The following is a 22,651-nucleotide window of genomic DNA, read 5'->3' as shown; positions in this document are numbered from 1 at the left end:
AGATTTTTTTTAACCTTTATTTAACTAGGCAAGTCAGTTAAGAACAAATTCTCATTTACAATGACAGCCTACCCCGGCCAAACCCAGACAATGCTAGGCCAATTGTGCGCCGCCCTATGGGACTCCAAATCAAGTCCGGATGCGATTCAGCCTGGATTCGAGCCAGGGACTGTAGTGACACCTCTTGCACTGAGATGTAGTGCCTTAGACCGCTGCGCCACTCGAGAGTCCAAAATACTTACTGTAAGTATATTTAAAACCAAATATCTGACAAATGGCATGAGAAATATGGCATACATAGGAAATATTTTTAGACTTTGACTCACGTAGTATTTTACTGAGAGACTTTCATTTTTACTCGAGTCATTTTCTATTAAGGTATCTTTACTTTGACTCAAGAAAGAAAATTGGGTACTTTTTCCACCACTGCTCACATGGGACAACATCCCTCCCATCTGTTCTCCACATAATAAAATCACTTATCACTGATATATACATGCCTATTCACTCAAAGCACTAACCAGCAAACCATCTATTTCGGTGCGCTTTGACCCTGCCCATTTAGGCTACAATCAACTACAGCCTCTCTTAATTTGTTTCAGTTACTCCCAATCATCAATGTTTTTATACAGAAAAAGACCCCTGGTGATTTTCAGATGAAAGGAATAGATTACACAGCATAGTACAGCATGTCCTGAAAATACAGAGGAGCGAGGACATCCATTTCATATTAAGCTGTTCTTTAATATAAAATAGGTCATGCCATGGATTATAAATATTATGAGTTTCAGAGGGACTGGACCAAATGCACTAGTTTACACAAAGAACTGGGATGTGAGGAAGAGCGCTATATCATTTACAATCCTCTGGATGATGCAGTGCTACAGTGATATACTGTCACAGTACTATGAAAGGTAATTGTATAAAACTTAAACTCCAACGACAATCTTTAAGACACACCTACAGTATTCATGGGAAGAGTCTGAAAAAACTATTATATTGTGGCTTATGTTCTAATGAGGTACCAGATATGAGGTACCAGATATGAGGTACCAGATATGAGGTACCAGATATGAGGTACCAGATATGAGGTACCAGATATGAGGTACCAGATATGAGGTACCAGATATGTGGTACCAGATATGTGGTACCAGATAGAGACAGATTCATAGGAATCTGTGATAATCTCAAATAATATTCCTAAAAGTCGACACTCCCTTATTCCAATTTAAGGAAACGTGGTAATCATACTGTGTTGGTAAACATCCTTTATAGAGTGCATGGCCCACAAGATACTGCCTTGATAGGAATCAAATATTCACCCAGCATTACAGCGCCACAAGGCTCAATCACACACAATAGGGAAGCAGCAACACCCAATTTACGGTGCTGCGTTAACGTCATCACAAAACATCTCAGATGACCCCAACAAGGCAACACATCCGCTACTAGTCATTCCCTGGTCTGTCCAATTCAAAAGGTAGGAGAAAGAATAGGCTTGGATTTCTACCAAACTCTGAATTCTTCAACACACTCTGGCTGCAGGGTCCCAAATAGCCTACATATGACAGATAGAAGAACCAAACCTACACTCACTGAACAAAACATACTGTTTGTCATCAAGGTTACCTTTTGGATCGTCTGAGCATGGCCCCACTGAGAAAGTGTGGCATGGTAAAGTTGGAGAGCACCGTCCACAGACTGGAGTCCGACATTGTGCCAAAGTCATGCCAGCCTCCTCCAGGAAGCGGGACGTGGGGTCTCAGAAGACCCGGCGAAGAGAAGCGCCGGGTGTCAGTGAAATGGGGGTGGGGGGCAACCTGTCCCCTACAACAGTCACAGAGACAAGCACCCCTACTCGAACAGACACCCTCCTCCTCCAAGGCTGCAAACTTACTCTGCTGTACGGGCACATCTGCAGCCAGCTGCGGCATACACACACACACTGGCAGAGCAGACACCGCAGCGTCCTTTAGCTGCTGTCCCAAAACCAAAAAATAAAAAGTACTCCAGGGATTGCCAACACTTTGATATCAGGTGGTTATAAGCCTCTACGACAGGGACACCTTATAAAAGCATACTTCTGCTTTTCCTGTCTGTGTATATCTGTATCCCATACACTCACTCAACCTGCTCCCTCTCTCTACCAGCTCAACATGCTCCATATCATGTAACAGGCGGCATCTACCACTCCGCGTCCCAGGCAGGGGGTGGGGTTAGTGCAGCATCATCAGCAGACATTGCGGTGCATTCACAGCTTTCACAATCTGGCTCCCCTCCAAAATGTCCCATGGGCTGGCCGGTCTTAAGCACACAGTCTTGACAATTGGCTGTTGCATTTGGCTGAGATCAGCCTGCATGTGTGTGCTAAAAGGGGGGCTGAGCAGGCAGCTGGGTAAGAGGAGAGGCATGCAGCCACACGATCAACAGCAGATAGCATGGCGTCAACAGTGATCTCAGTCAGGTTCCCGTTACACAGTGTGTCCTCCACCTGAGGAGCCTGGTGAGCTACCTCTCCCTGAGGGGAAACACTGACACTCATTGACACCCAGTCAGGGAAAAAGGATGGGAACCAATTACGGGACACAGGCATTGATTACTCACTGACGCAGTACTCCAAAACAGTGGCCAAAGTACAACCATAGAGTCTTTCCTGGAACCACGTTACCTGACCAGGAAGAAATCCTGGCCCTATCTAGCTGTAGGTAGTCTTGTGTCTGCATTGCACGGAGACTTGCAATGTTTCTATCGTACAATCATATGACTTGGCCAAGAAAGTCACATGGTCTGTAAAAACCCAGGGTCCCTTGATGATAACAAGGGCACATGGTCTGTAAAACCCAGGGTCCCTTGATGATAACAAGGGCACATGGTCTGTAAAACCCAGGGTCCCTTGATGATAACAAGGGCACATGGTCTGTAAAACCCAGGGTCCCTTGATGATAACAAGGGCACATGGTCTGTAAAACCCAGGGTCCCTTGATGATAACAAGGGCACATGGTCTGTAAAACCCAGGGTCCCTTGATGATAACAAGGGCACATGGTCTGTAAAACCCAGAGTTCCTCGTCAGGACCTGTGATACAACACGTTCCTAAATTGTGAAGCAATGATGCTAACGTCAGGTAGCAATGCAGGCCTCTCAGCCCCCCTCAAAGCTCTGTGTCCCAGTAGAGCCATGTGACAGGCACATCCCTACTCTAATTATGGCTTTGCTCTGCTTCTGGGCTACAGATAAGGGAGGGTGATTTCAAAGGCACACACACTTTTACTGGTACACTAGTTGTTATTAGATGGCACTGTGCAGACTAGTCCGAAGATAAATTTGAAGTCAAACTTCATTGGAAGCGCATTCATTGCGCAAGGATTTCTATTGGTTAATACATGTTTCTGTGGCCCGTCATGGACTTGGACAGATATGCTGACAGGTGTCTGATGGTAGCATTCGTAACTGCTGGTTATACAATCTAATATACACAATTTAATTAGAATTTTATAAACACAATTCTAAATGTATAGGAATGCTGCTAAATTCTGCTTGGTGTTGACCTGAAACTACAGTGTCAATTACAAAATCTTCAACTCAAAATCTGCAATCCATGTTAAATTATACACTTGAATATAGTTCCGAGCAGTAATGAACAGGGTTCACAAGATGACAGAAAGGACCGGAGCAGTTGGATAACAAAGAAAGCACTATCATGTAGGATCTCTTCCTTTATGTGCAATCAGTGAAAGCATTACCATGCTGATTAAAGACTGATTTAATGAGTCTAAATGCAAAATCTGAAATGAATCTGACGTATGGTCATGAGGAGAAGATGGTTGCAGATGATTATGAACATTTGCGTTACATATGCGAAGAACGGGTTGTTAATAGCTGGGTTATTGTTTTTAGAGATATTCAGATATTCTTTCAGTGTGGTTAATATTAGGGATGTCTACGAGAGCAAGTTAATAGGCCCCTGTGGTGTGGATTTACAGTGGTTTAAATGTACACAAAATATTTTTTTATTTGTCAACAACTTAGCCATCTTTTGACCAATCCCTTAGCTTTTCTCAAACTATGTTAAGACGTGTACAATGTGACTACATTTGTGTATCTCCCAAATCGCGATCTTGTCTCATCGCTGCAACTCCCCAACGGGCTTTAGAGGTGAAGGTCGAGTCACGCATCCTCCGAAACATGACCTGCCAAACCGCACTTCTTAACACCCGCCCGCTTAACCCGGAAGCCAGCTGAACGAATGTGTCGGAGGAAACACCGTTCACCTGACGACCAAGGTCAGCCTGAAGGCGCCCGGCCCACCACAAGGAGTTGCTAGAGCACGATGAGCCAAGTAAAGCCCCCCCAACCAAACCCTCCCCTAACGACGCTGGGCCAATTGTGCACCGCCCTATGGGACTCCCAATCACGGCTGGTTGTGATACAGCCCGGGATCTTACCCGGGTCTGTAGTGACGCCTCTTGCACTGCAATGCAGTGTGGTAGACCACTACACCACTCGGGAGGCCAGAGAATAAGAATTTGAAGCATATTTTATCATATGTTACCTGACGATAACATTTTGTGGCGCATTTATTAATAGATTGTGTATATAAACACCCTGTTTGAGATGTACTGTGGCATCTTTGAAAGCATCAATGTTCTTTTCCCGAACTTTTCATGGACAATCGTGATGAGTTCAAAGACCACATTTTTGTAAATCTGACTTTTAGTCCATGAGAATACGATTTTTTAATGATTATTTTAAGCATTAGCGTTACAGAGTCAAAAAGGTGAATTGTTAATCGTTTCCTCATTTTTTTTTTAGATATCAATACAAAATTTAACATGGTAATGTCTTTGCTGACCCTAAAACATGTTCAAGTTGACAGGACTTTGTTGAGTGGATTTACAAAGGTTTTAAGTGGACAAATAAAATAGGTTTCAAAGAATTTCCACATTTCCAAGAAGGAGGAAAATCTATCCTGACAGACCTTATGGGTCCTTGAGGCAAATGTGTTCAGCATTAGGAAAGACAACTACATACAAAGTTTTATGTCTCTAAGTGAGACCGCTTATAACAGCACCAGCTATAGGCCAATCGGTGCCATTCTTTTTTAAATTACTCATGACCTGACGTGCTAATTCACTTGCCCTTGATTTACAGTAATGGGCTGCAAATATTTTGGGGAAAATTATACATTCTGTGCAGCACAGCAATTAGCTGAGTAGACTAATCTCTCATAACTCATTAATCCTGATTAAAGTTCACTATGTTCTCTGGAATCACTGTGAAACATCATTGTCCTGATGGCTAATATTCCACAAAGGGGATGACTGACACCAGACATTTGACTTCAAAGGATTTGCACTTAAAATGGATTAGCTGATGGAAACCCAGCCTGCCCTTGCTGGTTAGCTTAGCGAGTCTTTATATCATTTGCTCATTGACTGGTTAGCATTAGCAAGCTAATGTAGCAACTGATTTGTCTTTTGTTACTTAACGGGTAATCTCTTGTGGACAGAGCAAGTATCTGACCAAATAGGCAAGATTTTATTTCTGAGTTAAGCGACTTCATGTCTACTTAACAGGTAAGCATGACCACTAGTAGAAAAAAATGAAAACAAGACAACACTGTAAAATAAATGTACAAAGTGACAATGCCCTGCTGACAGGGTAAACAAACTTGAGAACACTAACTAGCAGTACCAGCTAGTACTAAACTAGCTCTGACAAGCATGCTAACGTCTGAGGTGTTCACCATACTTGTCAGTGAAGACCTTCCCATTGGTTACTCACAATGTGACACTAAAAACAGTAAACACAGGGCATACTTATGATACCAATTCAACTAAATGTCAATTACGGAGTCAAATTTCATATAAACAAACATGCCAACATTTTTGATAGGAAAAGCAAAATGCAGATCGCATCAATGATTGGATGATTTGAGATCCTCACTTTCCTATTTATTCTCAATTAAGAAGTTTTCTAGTTTCAACTAGGAACATTACAACACTAATACTGTATGGCAGAAATGGTGCAATCTTGGTGAAATTGATTCACTTGAACGTTAGGCTTCTGCTCCTCTCAACAGAAATGTAAGAGTGTAGCCAGCAGCACAAGGTGGTCAGAGGTGATGTGTAGGGGAGTTGTGCGTCTCATTGATGAGCACTTGGCTGTCAAGGACTTTGTCTTTCATACCGTCTGTATATTCACAATTGAAAGTATGTCTGGCTTAAAGAGATGCACTGCCAATGGCTTATAGGAAGTATAGCATATTCTATAAAGAATATTCATGACCAACACTATACAAATGGTATAAATGACAACATTCCAAACATCACCAACAGTAACCACAAACGCATTTACACTACAATAGTGACATGAGCATGAAACTGACGCATACATGTGCCTTGTCATCACAGTTTGATACATTTATTTATCCAAAATAAGAATAATTTCCTAAATTCAGCATGGATACTCTTGAGCTTCACTAATTAAAATCTGGGGCCTCATTTATAAAAGTTCCGTACATTTCACAGTAAATATCTATGTGGATCATTGCTAAAAATACATAGGTATAAAAATAATGATTAATAAACTTGGCATACACCATATATACCCATGTTCCCCATTATAAATCAGACCTGTACTAAAACTGTGCGCAAGTGAACTAGCATTATCACTCCGCCTGAAAAACACACACCATTCACCTTTTGTGGTGACAATAACACCCTTCATTTGCTGTATAATTTGGAACTATTGGAATTAGGCAATGGCAGTTTCTAAAAGAAAGAGCAATGGGACATTTTATCAAATGTTTTTTGTATTTGGCAAAGTACTGTGACAATTAAAATAAAAAAAAACATGGCCAATTGTTGTGGACCCGTCAGCAGAACATTTCAATTCAACGATGTTTGCATTGACTTTTCCTCAAAACTTAATACGCTGGACTGCCCGCAAATTCTGACACATTGTCTCGGGCTACAGTACCTACAGTAGTGATGGCAAGTAGCCTTGGGCCAGTAACCGAAAGGTTGCTGGTTCGAATACCCAAGCCGACAACGTTAAAAATCTTCTAATGGGCCCTTGAGCAAGGCACTTAACCCTAATATGCTCCAAGGGTGCCGTACTACAATGGCTGACCCTGTAAAACAACACATTTCACTGCACCTATCCCATGGAAAGTATTCAGACCCCTTGACTTTGTCCACATTTTGTTACATTACAGCCTTATCCTAAAATTGATTAAATAAAAACATTTCCTCAATCTACACACAATACCCCATAATTACAAAGCGAAAACAGTGTTTGCTAATTTATAAAAACATTAAAAACAGAAATACCGTATTTACATAAGTAACAACTTGGAGTCCACCTGTGGTAAAATCAATTGATTGGACATAATTTGGAAAGGCACACAACTGTCTATACAAGGTCCCCCAGTTGACAGTGCATGTCAGAGCAAAAACCAAGTCATGAGGTCGAAGGAATGGTATGGTAGAGTGGCCAGACAGCAGCCAAAACTCAGTCAAATGTCTCTGAAATCCCTTGAGTGGCCCAGAGAGAGCCCGGACTTGAACCCGATCGAACATCTCTAAAGAGACCTGACAGAGCTTGAGAGGATCTGCAGAAAATGGGAGAACCTGCCCAAATACAGGTGTGCCAAGCTTTTAGCGTTATACCCAAAAAGATGATGCTGTAATCACTGCCAAAGGTGCTCCAACAAAGTACTGAGTAAAAGGTCTGAATACTTATGTAAATGTGTTCAGTTAAAAATGAATTTGCAAACATTTCTAAAAACCTGTTTCTGCTTTGTCATTATGGAGTATTGTGTGTAGATTGATGAGGGGAAAAAACTATTAAATCCATTTTAAAATAAGGCTGTAATGCAGCAAATTATGGAAAAAGTCAAGGGGTCTGAATACTTTCCCGAATGCACTGTACATTCTTCAGTATAAAATAACTGCGTGTTCATCTGTTAAATTAGACTATGTTATAAACTGGGCTGCCAATGGGATCTAATACAGAAAAACTTGAAATACATAGCTTATCCATTTACTACGCCCAATTAAATGAGTGACGCGCATAGTCATTTGTATGGCTACTTCGGGACTGCATAATGGCCAGAAAAGGTGAGGAATTTACTCTGCAATGGTTATGAAAATGAAATGGATAGGAAATGTATTCTCATGTCAAATTATTATTATTATTTTATTTCACTAGGCAAGTCAGTTAAAAACAAGTTCTTATTTACAATTTTGGATTCTAAAAGACAGATTTTCGCTCTTCTTACTAACGTCATATGGCTGCATCTTGCTATTAAGCGATGTTTTCCTTTTTGTATGATTAAAAAAATAAGGAAAATATGGGGTGGAAATGCAAACATACTCAGTTCAGGTTCTTAGCCGGACAAAACGATTGTCTTTTTCCCTATTTTTTTTATGTATTTTTTGGGGGAACCAAAAATAAGGAAAAAGACAATCGTATTGTCCGGCTAAGAACCTGAACTGAGTATGTTTGCATTTCCACCCCACGTGTCATCATATCCCCCATTAGCACAAAATACCAACTTACCCGGTTGCAATACAATACTTCAACCACTAGAAAATGTGCGCACATGTATGGTCTGAATATTGCATGGAGGTAAGGAAAGTTTTTATCAATGCCAACTTTAGCGAGAAAATGTCAGAGTATATTTTGTACGTACGGAAGGTTTATAAATGAGGCCCGGTAGCCTATCAATCAAACAAACATGTTTCTCAGAAAGGATAAACTCCTTTCCCCTTTGTCCCATCCTTCCCATCCCGAATAAATTAGTGTAGGAGGGGAGAAGAGTAGGGATTCTGGAAACATTAATGAACCAGAATAGTTAATACAACAAAAGGAGGGATCAGGCTCAATGACCCTGCTGAATATGTGAAACCAGAGGAACCTACTCCAGGAACAAAAGGCTGATTCAGTGCAGCTCGGCAGGCGACAACAAGATACAGTGAAGAGGACCGTGTGACCTGCTATCTCTGACAGCATTAGTGTGCAGAGAGGAGAAAAAATAAGGACTTAGGGAAAGAGTGAAGAGAGCGAAAATTGAAGGGGAACAATCAGGGAGACAGCCATGTCCCCCTCCTCCTCTGTCACTTCTCCAGATGATACAGACTCCCTTTGAAGCCTTGACATGAATCAGCCAGAGCAGCAAGCAGCACAGGCTCACTGACCAGAATATACTTATATACAAACTATTGACTAGGGCTGGGTTTGGCCAGGGACATCACAATACGATATTATCACAATACTTAGGTGCTGATACGATATGCATTGCGAGTCTATATTGTGATTCGATGCTCCAAACATACTGCTCATGAGATGTCTGCTGCAGAGGGACAAGAGAGCCATAATAAAAACAAGTTTTGCTCAGTGCTGAAAACATGCTGGCTTACCATTTAAAAAGAAGATTGTGGCCAAGCAACAGGAGGATAAATACTGAAGTTGTGGCACAAGTACAGACAACTAACGACAGCTAACGCTACCCAGCAAAAAATGGTGAACCAGAAAGTATAATACATCAAAAAGGGGGAAAATCGGGCTCAATGACCCAGTTGAATATGCAAAACCAGAGGAACCTACCCCAGGAACAAAAGACTGATTCAGGGCAGCTCGCCAGGCGACACATCAAGAGACAGTGAAGAGTTAACTGTTTTCTCTGCTCCCGCACGACAAGCGATACCGGAGCACCAAGTCTAGGACCAAAAGGCTGCTCAACAGCTTCTACCCCCAAGCCATTAGACTGCTGAACAATTCATAAAGATCGCCACCGGACAATTTACATTGACCCCCTCCCCCGTACACTGCTGCTACTCGCTGTTTGTTTGATGCCTATGCATAGTCACGTCGCCCCCACCTACATATACAGATTACCTCAACTAGCCTGTACCCCTGCACACTGACTCGGTACCGGTGCCCCCTGTATATAGCCTCGTTATTGTTATTCTTATTGTGTTACTTTTTTTTTGCCTACTTAATAATCTTTTATTCTTCTTGAACTACACTGTTGGTTAACAGCTTGTAAGTAAGCATTTCACGGTAAAGTCTACACTTGTTGTATTCGGCGCATGTAGCAAATTAAGTTTGATTTGAAGAGGACAGAGTGACCCATCTCCGACATTAGTGTGAAAAGCGAAGAGGAGAGAAAATAAGGACTTCGGGAGAGAGAAAAAGGGAAACACTCAAGGAGACAGCCATGTCCCCCTCCGTCACTTCCCCAGATGATACAGAGTCCCTTTGAAGTGCTGACATGCATCAGCCACAGTAGTATGAAGCACAGGCTCACAGACCAGGTAGTTTCTATAAGAGTACATTCTGCTATTGACTAGGGCTGGGAATTGCCAGGGACCTTACGATATGATTATATCGCGATACTTGGGTGTCGATATGACATGTATTGTGATTCTACATGTATCACAAAAACATGTTGGCTTATCATTTAAAAAGAAGATTGAGGCCAAGCTACAGTACACGCTGAGAAATACCCAAGTTTTGGCCCAGGTACAGCCAACTGGTGATATACATGGGGCTCTATTTTCAGCAGGCGTTAAGCCAGCTCTAATGACAAAAGCAAACTCTTTGGGAATTCCGACTTGTAAAAGCCAGCGCTCTGCTATTTTCCAAAAGCTGGTCTTAGTAGTAATGCAATTGGTTAGGGTATCAATTTTGCCAGTGGAGGCACACAGTAGCCTAATCAATAGCTGACTAAACTCCACTCCAGATAATCAATAATCAAATACAATTTCCTTGTTGAGATTCAATTGGCACATGCGCATCTGCGCTGAGATGTCATCTTATTGAAGTATGGATTTCAGCAAACAAAGGCACACAACTACCGAGGACAAACTTAGGTACAAGGTCAGCGTTTCATCATTTACATTTTAGAAGTATTGACCTTGGGTGAAATGATGTAGTCGGAGCTAAATTCCACAAAGTCTCTGCTCCACTCGGTGGGTGGAGTTCATCAGAAACTTCACTCACCATGGAGTGGCGTTTATAAAATATTTGATAAAAAAATAATATCACAAGAAGCAAAACAGTCAGACATTCCCGTTGTTTCTTTACATTGGACATTGTTTTTGTCCATGCAGCTTCTGTGAAAAGTTTGGCCTGCTTAAGCGATGCACATTGAAAAGTGTCAGTGACTGCAGGAAGTCTGTTTATGAACAAATTATTTAACAATAGACTGCTTATTGTTTTATAATTTTGTTAAAAAAAACTGCATCTTGCACTTTCGTCTGTTGGAAATAACTGTCAAATTGTGGGAATTCCAATCGTTGTCCTTGATGCTGAATCGGCGTGTAGCTTAGGCTATTTTCCTGTTCCTTTGTTTACCTTTCATTTACATTTTAGCGATTTAGCAGACGCTCTTATCCAGAGTGACTTACAGGAACAATTATGTTTAACTGCCTTGCAGATTTTTCACCTTATTGGTTCAGGGATTTGAACCAGCGTCCTTTCGGTTAATGGCCAAACGCTCTTAACTGCTAGGCTACCTGCTGCCTGTGGCAAAGTCATTAACAGGCCATATCATGCGAAAGTAAGCTAATCTTATTATAATGTTTGGGCAATATCCAATTGTCCATGGCTCGAACATGCAGTGCCTTCTGAAAAAGTACACACCCCACACACTCATTCAAAACAACTGGTAACTCTGGGGGAAAAAAAACCAGGTCAAATAATGACGTCAGTTATCTTCAGGTCGGAAAGTCGAAGCTATAGAAAGAGCCAGAGTTCCCAAGTTGGAATTCTGAGTTGGGTGACTGTAGCTAGCTAGGTCTAAACAAAAGACTCCACTATGCCAGTAACCATTTCAATGTAACTGTTACCGTTTAACAACTTCTGTATCCTGTGCATGCGAGAAATACACTTGGATTTTATTTGATATAGTGTGTGTTTACATGAGACGGTAAATGTGAAGAACAACATGACCTGCATCAAAGTCAGATAAGGATATAGGCCAAGGGCTAGATAGTGTATATTTACAACTACTTTCATTTACTAATTTCACCATTTTTATTCTTGAAATCTTTGGTTGTTTCCTACACTGTGAATCCTTAGAGATGGGTGGGGCTTAAAAGGATGTGCATGATGCTGAATGGGTGTAAACAAAGAGCTCTCCAGTAGGTGTACCAAAATAATCACAGGCCATTTTCTCAAATGTGGGGTCACAAGTTTAACTTTCAAAGCAGAATTACTTTCCCATTGTTCCTCAACTGCAGCGTATGATGTACAATTTTCTAGCTCTGAGTCTCTACTTTCATCCAATGTAAAAATAAAAAATGTACTATTTCAAATTTTGCTACATAGGACCAAATCCAGGTGGTGGGTCACATATAAGCACTGTGTCCTCCTCTTCCAACAAAACTGCTCCAAAGGCAGCATATTTCAGAGAGAAATCCAAAAACAGACTTGTCAGAACAAAGAGATGATTGCATGCAATTTCGACTCAACCATTCACAATCCAGCATGATTTGTTCCTCAACCCCCAAAAACAAAATGGCCTTGATGGTCGAAAAAGAGCTTGTAAAGCTTACCTCCAAAAATGAAACGCGTGCAGCGGGCTGAGCGGGCTGCAAGGACTTGTGGGTGTCGGGCTCAAGCTTCGGGGCGTGAGGCTGGAAGTTAAATGTAAGTTTTGTAAATAGTGATTCCTTTAGCACACTAAATTTGCACAGGACAATGGTTACTCTCACTTAGAAGGCCTGAGGGGATTTGGGCTGATGTATGCAGACACATACCCTGTTCTCCTAGCTAGCTGACATGCATTTACCACAGCAGCACAGCATAACAAATGGTCCCCTTTGAAATGAAACAAAATGGTGTTCTGGAAATAGGTTACCAAGGTACTTGTCTACTCACAACACAGGTTTAACTTCTTAGAGGATTAAAGACTGTTTGGTCCTTGAGGTTTGATTGGTTTAAGCGATTATAATAGAAAGGGTCCAAACTATCCACACACAGAGGTGGAGAGTGAAACCTGAAACAGGTAAACAATGAAACCAACTCCTCCTTGAAATCTGAAGGATTAATAAATGCTATGAGAAGGCAATCATGTAACCTAGGTCTTCTTGTGTTACTTTTTGATTGATTAGATTTTGTTTATTTAGTAAATATCTTATTAACTCTATTTCTTGAACTGCATTGTTGGTTAAGGGTTTGTAAGTAAGCATTTCACGGTAAGGTCTACACTTGTTGTATTCGGAGCATGTGACAAATAAAATGTGATTTGATTCTACCCCTTCACAGTAAATTCACTGGCAACGAAAGAAAGCTCACTTCTTAAAGGTCTTCACTTTACATGCGATAGATATCTTTTAGCCCTCCAAACCATTGTGTTAACGGAGTTATCCAAATAAAAAAAACTGTCAGACTTTTTCCTGCCATCATGGCACTTAGTAGACAAAATCGATAATGATTAGCAACTAATAGTATCTCAACCGTATCAGTAGTCCATGATTAAACACTGGTATTTTTCCAAAGAGCTGATGAATTCAAAATCAAACCATAGACTTTCCTGTCAGTAATGACACTGAACTGGATCTAAATGAAATGAGTAGGCAACGCATGTGCCTACAGAGCAATACCTGCACTTGCGCTAGCTTAAGCCTCAGAGGATGCAAACAAACGTGCCTTGGTGACCAGAGAGCCACAGCCTTCACGGGTCATTACACAAAGAACTAATCTGTGTGATGTGCAATAGGAAAACTACAGGGCCATAACAGAGCCTGTGTTGTTTGAGTCTCTGGCCGAGCAGATTACTGTGACTGGTAGTAGGCAGGAGCCATTAGCCAACAAGGCCTTGGATATAAGTCTACTCTACTGCCAATCAACTTAACGATCATGCCTCACAAATGCATGCCATTTAACAATGATTTAGTGGTGTGTTTGGGTATATGTGAGTGTACATCTGAGTGTGTTTGTGTGTGTCAGTGTGTCGTCACAACCAAACAGAGGTTGTGCGGCAGTCCTCTGCTCGACACGCACACACACAGTCCCTGTCGCTAAATCAAGGCAGAGGATTTGACATCACACATCCATCCTGCTGCGTACGCTGCTACAGTACTGCTGCTGTATGTGACAATGCTGCATAATGCTAAACGCTCCACAACGCTTGTAGTAGCTACAGAGAAAAACAACAACAAAAGGTGCAGCAGCAGGGACCAATGAAGCAGTCTGCTGCAGTGTGGAGCAGAAAAGAAAGAGGGAAAATACTCACTCCAATGTCAGTCCTGGAATCCTCAGCCTCTCCCGCTGGGCTTTCATGGCTGAACTGTGCTCGCCCGCTCTATTGTGCACATGATATATTCACACCACTCAGCCACAGAGCCACCCCGCTTATCCTCTACCCTGCACTGAACTGACAAAGAGCCAGAGCCAGTCACCACCATAGAGGAATGGGGCTAGCCTAACCCTCTCCTCCAACAACAACAAAAAGAGGGGGAGGAGGGGAAAGAAGAGGGGAAACGGCAACAACACTGCAGATTGTTTCGGGTCCTTCCGCCACGTTCCACCTTGTGGCTGTCAGAGGAGATCGTCAGCCTGAGGTGGCAGTGAGAGTGGGGGAGCACAGAGGCAGCACAATACCCCCTTTTCCCTCCCTCCCTTCACACACACCCTCCCCACTACTTTGCAAATGCTCGCACTCACTCATTCGCGTCTCCTCCACCCCTTTCTTCCACTGACTGGTGATTCACTACAGCAACATCATAGCTCAGAATGTATTCATCCTACATTCTGTCTATCCTTCTTCTTGCCATCCTATACAGTATGCTGTCCATCCTTCTCATCCTCTATGCAGTCGATCCTTTCCATCTCGTCATCATGACTGGTCCTGACATCGCAGGGTGTCCTCACAGCACACAATGTCACTGCAGGGCTGCATTCATTTCCAGATCTCCTCCATTCAAAACGATGATGTCATACTAGAAAATGTGCACCCTACATTTGTCATTCCAAACTGTGGATTTCCAATATCCAGAATAAAGCAATGGATGAGAAGACATGAGCAGTCATTTTGGGGGACGGCAAGAGCATACCTCAGAAGGTCAATAATATAGTGGGAAGATCCCACTACCCCCCTCCTGCCCCCCACCACCCCTGCAGTGCTTTTGTACACCCCTGGGGCAAGTGCTTATTCGCCGATAAAACACACCCCGACGTGCATCATCCGCCTTTTAATGTTGTACAATATGTATTGCTAAATAATCATGGTGTTCTCTACGTAACATATGCCGCGTCAATAAGTACATTATTGGTAGTCTATCATGATGATAATATACTAGAGGATCAATTAGAAAACAGGCAAGGAGAGACTGTCAGTCACATCAAAGCATACAGGGAATTGGGTCTTTAAATAGCTGTGAAATACACTAATGTGCTGTATATAGGCTACAGGCTATGCAGTCAAGTAGTCTGTAGTCTCAATTGTTTCTCTGGAAGCACATTCGATATAGATTGAAGAGAGAAAAAGTGCAGTCAACTGTTCCAGGACTCCTTCCAAACAGCCTCGCACAGAGTGCAGAGGGAAGCAGACAGACAGATAATGCACTAATGCTGCCAGTCTTCAGAAAACCTATCAATTGTTTATTACCGGGAGCCAGGTTTTAGGAAAAAAAGCCCTTTTGCAGATGACAGAGCATTGCATCGGCTGCAGCAGTAGAGCAGGCAGGCGGGGAGAGCAGGCAGGCGGGGAGAGCAGGCAGTAACTGGGATGTGACAAGGTATGTACCTCTAGTACAGCAGAACTAGGGCAGGCAGACCTCAAACCACCAACCGCTCCGAGCTCCACTCATTCATTTTGCAGCGTAGCAACCCAACATAGCGACTCCACAACTGCAGCCTGCAACACTTACTCAAATGAACAATTTGGTTCCTTCAGAGTTTAGATCGTGGCCCTTTTGGAAGTAACTGACAGTGTGTGGGTGACAGTTGATTAAATGGAGGAAATTAATGGGTTCACAATAAAGACAATGAACAACATATGAGCAAACATACAGCATTGATAGAGGTCGACCGATTAATTAGGGCCGATTTCAAGTTTCCTTAACAATCGGTAATCAGCATTTTTGGACACCGATTGTGGCCGATTACATTGCACCCCACGAGGAGACTGCGTGGCAGGCTGACAACCTGTTACAGGAGTGCAGCAAGAAGCCGAGGTAAGTTGCTAGCTAGCATTAAACTTATCTTATAAAAAACAACCAATCTTAACATAATCACTAGTTAGCTACACATGGTTGATGATATTACTAGTTTATCTAGCTTGTCCTGCGTTGCATATAATCGATACGGTGCCTGTTAACTTCTCATCGAATCACAGCCTACTTCGCCAAATGGGTGATGATTTAACAAGCGCATTCGCGAAAAAAGCACTGTCGTTGCACCAATGTGTACCTAACCATAAACATCAATGCCTTTCTTTAAAATCTATACACAAGTATATATTTTCAAACCTGCATATTTAGTTAATATTGCCTGCTAACATGAATTTATTTTAACTAGGGAAATTGTGTCACTTCTCTCCGTGCAAGCAGAGTCAGGGTATATGCAGCAGTTTGGGCCGCCTGGCTCGTTGAGAACTGTGTGAAGACCATTTCTTCCTAACAAAGAGCATAATTAATTTGCCAGAATTGTACATAATTATGACATAACATTGAAGCTTGTGCAATGTAACTGCAATATTTAAACTTATGGATGCCACCCGTTAGATAAAATACGGAACGGTTCGGTATTTCACTGAAAGAATAAAAGTTTTGTTTTCTAAATGATAGTTTCCGGATTTGACCATATTAATGACCTAAGGCTCGTATTTCTGTGTGTTATTATGTTATAATTAAGTCTATGATTTGATATTTGATACAGCAGTCTGACTGAGCGGTGGGAGGCAGCAGCAGGCTCGTAAGCATTCATTCAAACAGCCCTTTCGTGCATTTGCCAGCAGCTCTTCGCTTCAAGCATTGAGCTGTTTATGACTTCAAGCCTATCAACTCCCGAGATTAGGCTGGTGTAACTGATGTGAAATGTCTAGCTAGTTAGCGGGGTGCGCGCTAATAGCGTTTCAATCGGTGACGTCACTCGCTCTGGGACCTTGAAGTAGTTGTTCCCCTTGCTCTGCAAGGGCCGCGGCTTTTGTGGAGCGATAGGTAACGATGCTTCGAGGGTGGCTGTTGTCGATGTGTCCCTGGTTCGAGCCCAGGTAGGGGTGAGGAGAGGAACGGAAGCTATACTGTTACACAGGCAATACTATAGTGCCAATAAGAACATTCAATAGTCAAAGGTATATGAAATACAAATGGTATAGAGAGAAATAGTCCTATAATAACTACAACCTAAAACTTACCTGGGAATATTGAAGACTCATGTTAAAAGGAACAACCAGCTTTCATATTTACATTTAGGTCATTTAGCAGACGCTCTTATCCAGAGCAACTTACTTTTCTTTTTTTTCTCCGTACTTGTCCCCCGTGGGAATCGAACCCACAACCCTGGCGTTGCAAACACCATGCTCTACCAACTGAGCCACACAGGACCACATATGCTCTCATGTTCTGAGCAAGGAACTTAAACGTTCGCTTTTTTACATGGCACATATTGCACTTTTACTTTCTTCTCCAACACTTTGTTTTTGCATTATTTAAACCAAATTGAACATGTTTCATTATTTATTTGAGGCTAAACTGATTTTATTGATGTATTATAATAAGTTAAAATAAAAAATAAAAGTGTTCATTCAGTATTGTTGTAATTGTCATTATTACAAATGAATAAATAGGCAGATTAATCGGTATCGGCTTTCTTTGATCCTCCAATAATCGGGATCAAAATCATAATCGGTCGACCTCTGATATAGATGCAGAAAAACTGAGAAAGTAAGGGGCAAAAGTAAAAAGGACAAAATACATTCACTTGTCTTAAAACATGTTTAAATGAAATGACAGGAATATTCCATCCGGGAATATAGTTTTTGCTTTCTTCTACTTTAGTTAATTGGAATGTCTGTGCTCCTCTTTTTCACCTCTTCTCTGTGGCTCTCTTACAGTAAGTATCACATTTCTTCCATGTCCAAGGCTACCTCTTTACAATGGAATTGGTGCCATAAATCTATGACTCACTTACACATAAGACACACGTGGACATGTATTTTAAATATGTGGTGGTGGAGTGGTAGCCTGAGGGAACACACTGAATGTGTTGGGTAAGATGAAATGTAATCTCACGTAGTATTTTAAACTGCATGTCACTGTCTTATGCTGCTGGACCCGAGGAAGAGAAGCTAATGGGGATCCATAATAAATACTAACATTTCCAAGCACATTGTTAACAATCCTTGTTTTTTTTAAGTCAAACGCCAATGAACATGAGTCATTGTTATTGTCAAACAGCTAGCTGATTGTCCTGCTGAGTTGATGAACTTTGCTTTTGTTGGGTGTTCATTCTCGGCTGTGTTCTGGCCCCCACAGAGACGCTGTCAACACAACCGACGACTGGAGACAGACAACCATACACATGATAGGTTTGTCATATTGGACATGTCATAAACCACCAACACCCAGACCCAGATTTATCGAAATACTATTTGTTAATGCTGGACATATGCATCAATAAAGCATTATTGAAATACACTCTCTCATGTTTAACCAACTCCAAAAGAGTAAAGTGAAATTGATCTTCCCCCTCAGATTTTCTGTGTTGCTCTACACTACTTTCTCTCCATTGTACCTTTAACAAATAGGTGTAGCTGGCCTATATTTGCTGTATGGAACAAATACAGGAAGTGGCTGCCTACAAATACAAAGAATGGGAGAGAAGATAGCGGGGCAGTAGCTGACCCAAGCACCCAGGAGTTTGTGAAGTAGCCAGTTCTCAAATGACAGTGTTGAAGTGTTTTCCAAAACTCTAGACACAGAAGTAAACCGGGCCAATGGCTGTAACATTATACAGCGCACTACTCGGTGGGCTTAACACAAACTGGAGATACGAGCACATACAGTGCATTCGGAAAGTATTCAGACCCCTTGACTTTTTCCAAATGTTGTTACGTTACAGCCTTATTCTAAAATTGAATACATCGTTTTTCCCCCTCATCAATCTATACACAATGCCCCATAATAACAGAGCAAAAACAGGTTAAGAAATGTTTGCAAATTTATGTAAACCCCCCCCCCCGGAAATATCACATTTACGTAAGTATTCAGACCCTTTACTCAATACTGTGTTAAAGCACCTTTGGCAGCAATTACAGCCTTGAGTCTTATTGGGTACAAGCATGAAACACCTGTACTTAGGGAATTTCTCCCATTCTTCTCTGCCGATCCTCTTGGAAGGGGGGGGGGGGGGGAAGAGGTCAATATGATGTCAAAGCCAATCACCATGGACACCAGATGCAATAGAGGCCCCTTGGGTCCAAAGACACTGCGTGCGCTTTCGAAAGTGGTCTCCTGACACATATTGGTGGATCATCTCCTTGTGACTCCCCTCTGCAGTCAAATCATTCCCCCATCATAATGCATGTCACACTGAAACCTGCCACACAAGCCCATCAGAATAGGCATGAAATACACAGGAGGCCTTTAGCTAAGGACTATACCTGTTGGACTGTGATATTCCTAAATGAAACAAATAGCTGGGTGACGCCTTTTTGTGTTTTCAAATCCCACTTTATATTGAGGCTTTATAGGCATTCGTAACCAGATCAGGTCCTGTTGAAAATACAGTCGACACGATTCACCTGTAATCCTATAGTGCTCCTGCTGTTTCTTTGCCCTGGCCTGAGGCAGGCAGACGTAGCACCTGACTTAATCCAATCTGGATCCCTTTCAGGGACAATCTCTAGGTAAAAGTTGCCCTCAGGCACAGATCTAGAATCAGCTTATCCTGCTTGACTCCTTACCGTAACCATTAGGGGGAGGAAACACTAAGGGGCAGATTCATCCTACTCCATATATCGTGTGGTTAAGACTGGCGACCTGCCTCTCTACCAAAAGGTCACAATATTTTCAGTAATTAATTAAACTCCAACATCACCTCCAACAGACACCATCTCTAGCGTCTATCGACCCTATTCTATAGTACAGTGGTTCCCAACCTTTTTATAGTCCCGTACCCCTTCAAACATTGCGTACCCCCTGTAGCACCAGAGTCAACACTCTCAAATGTTGTGTTTTGCCATCATTGTAAGCGTGCCAAACACACACACACACCCACACACTATTCAATACATTTATTAAAAATAAGAATGAGTGTGAGTGTCACTTCCCACGAGCCGGGTTGTGACAAAGAGCTCTTATAGGAACAGGGTACAAATAATAATAATCAATAATTTTGCTCTTTATTTAGCCATCTTACATATTGAACCTTATTTGCTCATCAAATTGTGAATAACTCACCACAGGTTAATGAGAAGGGTGTGCTTGAAAGGATGCACATACCTCTGCAATGTTGGGTTGTATTGGAGAGAGTGTCAGTCTAAAATAATTTTCCCACACACAGTCTGTGCCTGTATTTAGTTTTCATGCTAGTGAGGGCCGAGAATCCACTCTCACATAGGTATGTGGTTGCAAAGGGCATCAGTGTCTTAACAGTGCGATTTGCCAAGGCAAGAAACTCTGAGCGCAGCCCAATCCAGAAATCTGGCAGTGGCTTCTGATTAAATTCAATTTTCACAGAACCGCTTGTTGCAATTTCGATGAGGCTCTCTTGTTCAGATATCGGTAAGTGGACTGAAGGCAGGGCATGAAAGGGATAACAAATCCGGTTTCTGTCATTCGTTTCGGGAAAGTACCGGCGTAATTGTGCACCCAGCTCACTCCGATGCTTTGCTATATCACATCTGACATTGTCCGGAAGCTTGAGTTCATTTGCACACAAAAAACATATAATGATGGAAAGACCTGTGTGTTGTCCTTGTTAATGCAGACAGAAAAGAGCTCCAACTTCTTAATCATAGCCTCAATTTTGTCCCGCACATTGAATATAGCTGCGGAGAGTCCCTGTAATCCTAAATTGAGATCATTCTGGTGAGAAAAAAAATAAATACAAAAATAAAATCGGCCAAATATGCCAGTCGTGTGAGAAACTAGTCATCAATGCAAGTGGTCAAACAAGTGAAAATGATGGTCAGTAAAGAACATTTTAAGCTAGAATCTCAATCAAAAAAAACATGTCAATACTTTGCCCCTTGATAACCAGCGCACTTCTGTATGTTGCAAAAGCGTTACATGGTCGCTGCCCATATCATTGCATAATGCAGAAAATACACGAGAGTTCAGGATCCTTGCTTTAACAAAATGAACCATTTTCACTCGTGTCCAAAACGTCTTTCAAGCTGTCAGGCATTCCCTTGGCAGCAAGAGCTTCTCGGTGGATGCTGCAGTGTACCCAAGTGCCGTCGGGAGCAACTGCTTGCACGCGCGTTACCACTCCACTATGTCTCCCTGTCATGGCATTTGCGCCATCAGTACAGATACCAACACATCTTGATCACCAAAGTCCATTTGATGTCACAAAGCTGTCCAGTACTTAAAAATATCCTCTCATGATGTCCTGGTTTCCAGAAGAGGATGTCTTCCTTAATTGAACCTCCATAAACGTAGCGAACATATACCAGGAGCTGTGCCAGGCCCGCCACGTCTGTTGACTCATCCAGCTCTAACGCATAGAATTCACTGGCTTGTATGCGAAGCAGTAATGGTTTCAAAACATCTCCTGCCACGTCGTGAAACAGTGTTGTTTGATGAAGTCATTGTCTGTATAGTTTTTTTGGCCTTTTCCCCCAGCATTGTCCCAGCCATATCCGCGGCAGCAGGAAGAAGTCCTCCACAATAGTATGGGGCTCGGGAGCTCACCATATAAGACGCTTCTAGCCCCTTCTTATTAATGGTATCCGTTGCTTTTATACATGTCTTAGTACTCGAAAGTCATTTGAATTCTCACTCAAAAACTGCCATGTTTTGTTTCTAAATGTCTGTGCAAGAATTAAGGTTTCAGCGAGTTGTGAGATAGTACTTTTGCACATATAACACACTGTGGCTGAGGAAAGGCACTACTCCCAATATAAGTGAACCCCAAATCAATGTAGCTCTCATCATATTTGAGCCTCTTCGATGTTGTTCGGTGCATTCCCAGGTAAGGGGGCAGTAGCTCTTCGGCTACATCATATTCACAACTGTCAGTGTCCACGCTAGCTGGGCTAACAAATGTAGAATTACTGATGCAGCATTGGATGTGCTCGTGGCAGCAGAACAACTTGTGTCGTCGACAGGTGCAGGTGTAGTAGTGCTGGTAGTAGCAGTACTACCAGTAGAGCTGGTATGCGTCTTACTTTTTTTTTAACCAATTACACATTTTCGAGCAAATGGAATGAGCAGCAGCTACATTTGGGTACTTACGGACCGTTAGTGGAATTCCCGCGAGAGAGTAACAGTTAATGTGATTGGATGGTAATTATTTGACTAGGCTACCTGTATTTGACATTGTGTTATTTTGCTGAACACTAGATGGTTTCATTTTATTTTTGGCAGTGAAACGAGGCTACTCAGGCGAGAAAAAAACCTCACCCAAATGTATAGCCCCATTGGAAAATATAAATGGACTGTTTGAAAATGTGAAGATTTTTTTTAAA

General features: G+C 42.0%; 1 protein-coding gene across 6 annotated transcripts in view; it reads right to left on the bottom strand.

Moving 5' to 3' along the window:
* The window catches only part of mast4 (microtubule associated serine/threonine kinase family member 4), a 170,423-nt gene that overhangs the window by 56,819 nt on the left and 90,953 nt on the right, over positions 1 to 22,651 (bottom strand). The window contains exons 1-2 of one of the 6 annotated variants that reach the window (XM_014137237.3): positions 14,249 to 15,049; positions 12,567 to 12,647 (exon numbers count right to left, since the gene is read on the bottom strand). The exons of 4 other annotated variants lie outside the window; for them this stretch is intronic. In XM_014137237.3, the coding sequence (XP_013992712.1) occupies positions 12,567 to 12,647; positions 14,249 to 14,295 (128 nt within the window). In that variant the 5' untranslated portion in view covers positions 14,296 to 15,049. Of the gene's footprint in view, positions 1 to 1,629; positions 2,156 to 12,566; positions 12,648 to 14,248; positions 15,050 to 22,651 lie in introns of those variants that run through there. One more of the 6 variants, XM_014137223.3, reaches the window with a different exon arrangement.

The sequence above is a fragment of the Salmo salar genome, chromosome 01, assembly GCF_965601325.2.
Source record: "Salmo salar chromosome 01, fSalSal1, whole genome shotgun sequence".
In the NCBI taxonomy this organism is placed as follows: domain Eukaryota; kingdom Metazoa; phylum Chordata; class Actinopteri; order Salmoniformes; family Salmonidae; genus Salmo; species Salmo salar.
This window is presented reverse-complemented; position numbering and strand designations above follow the sequence as displayed.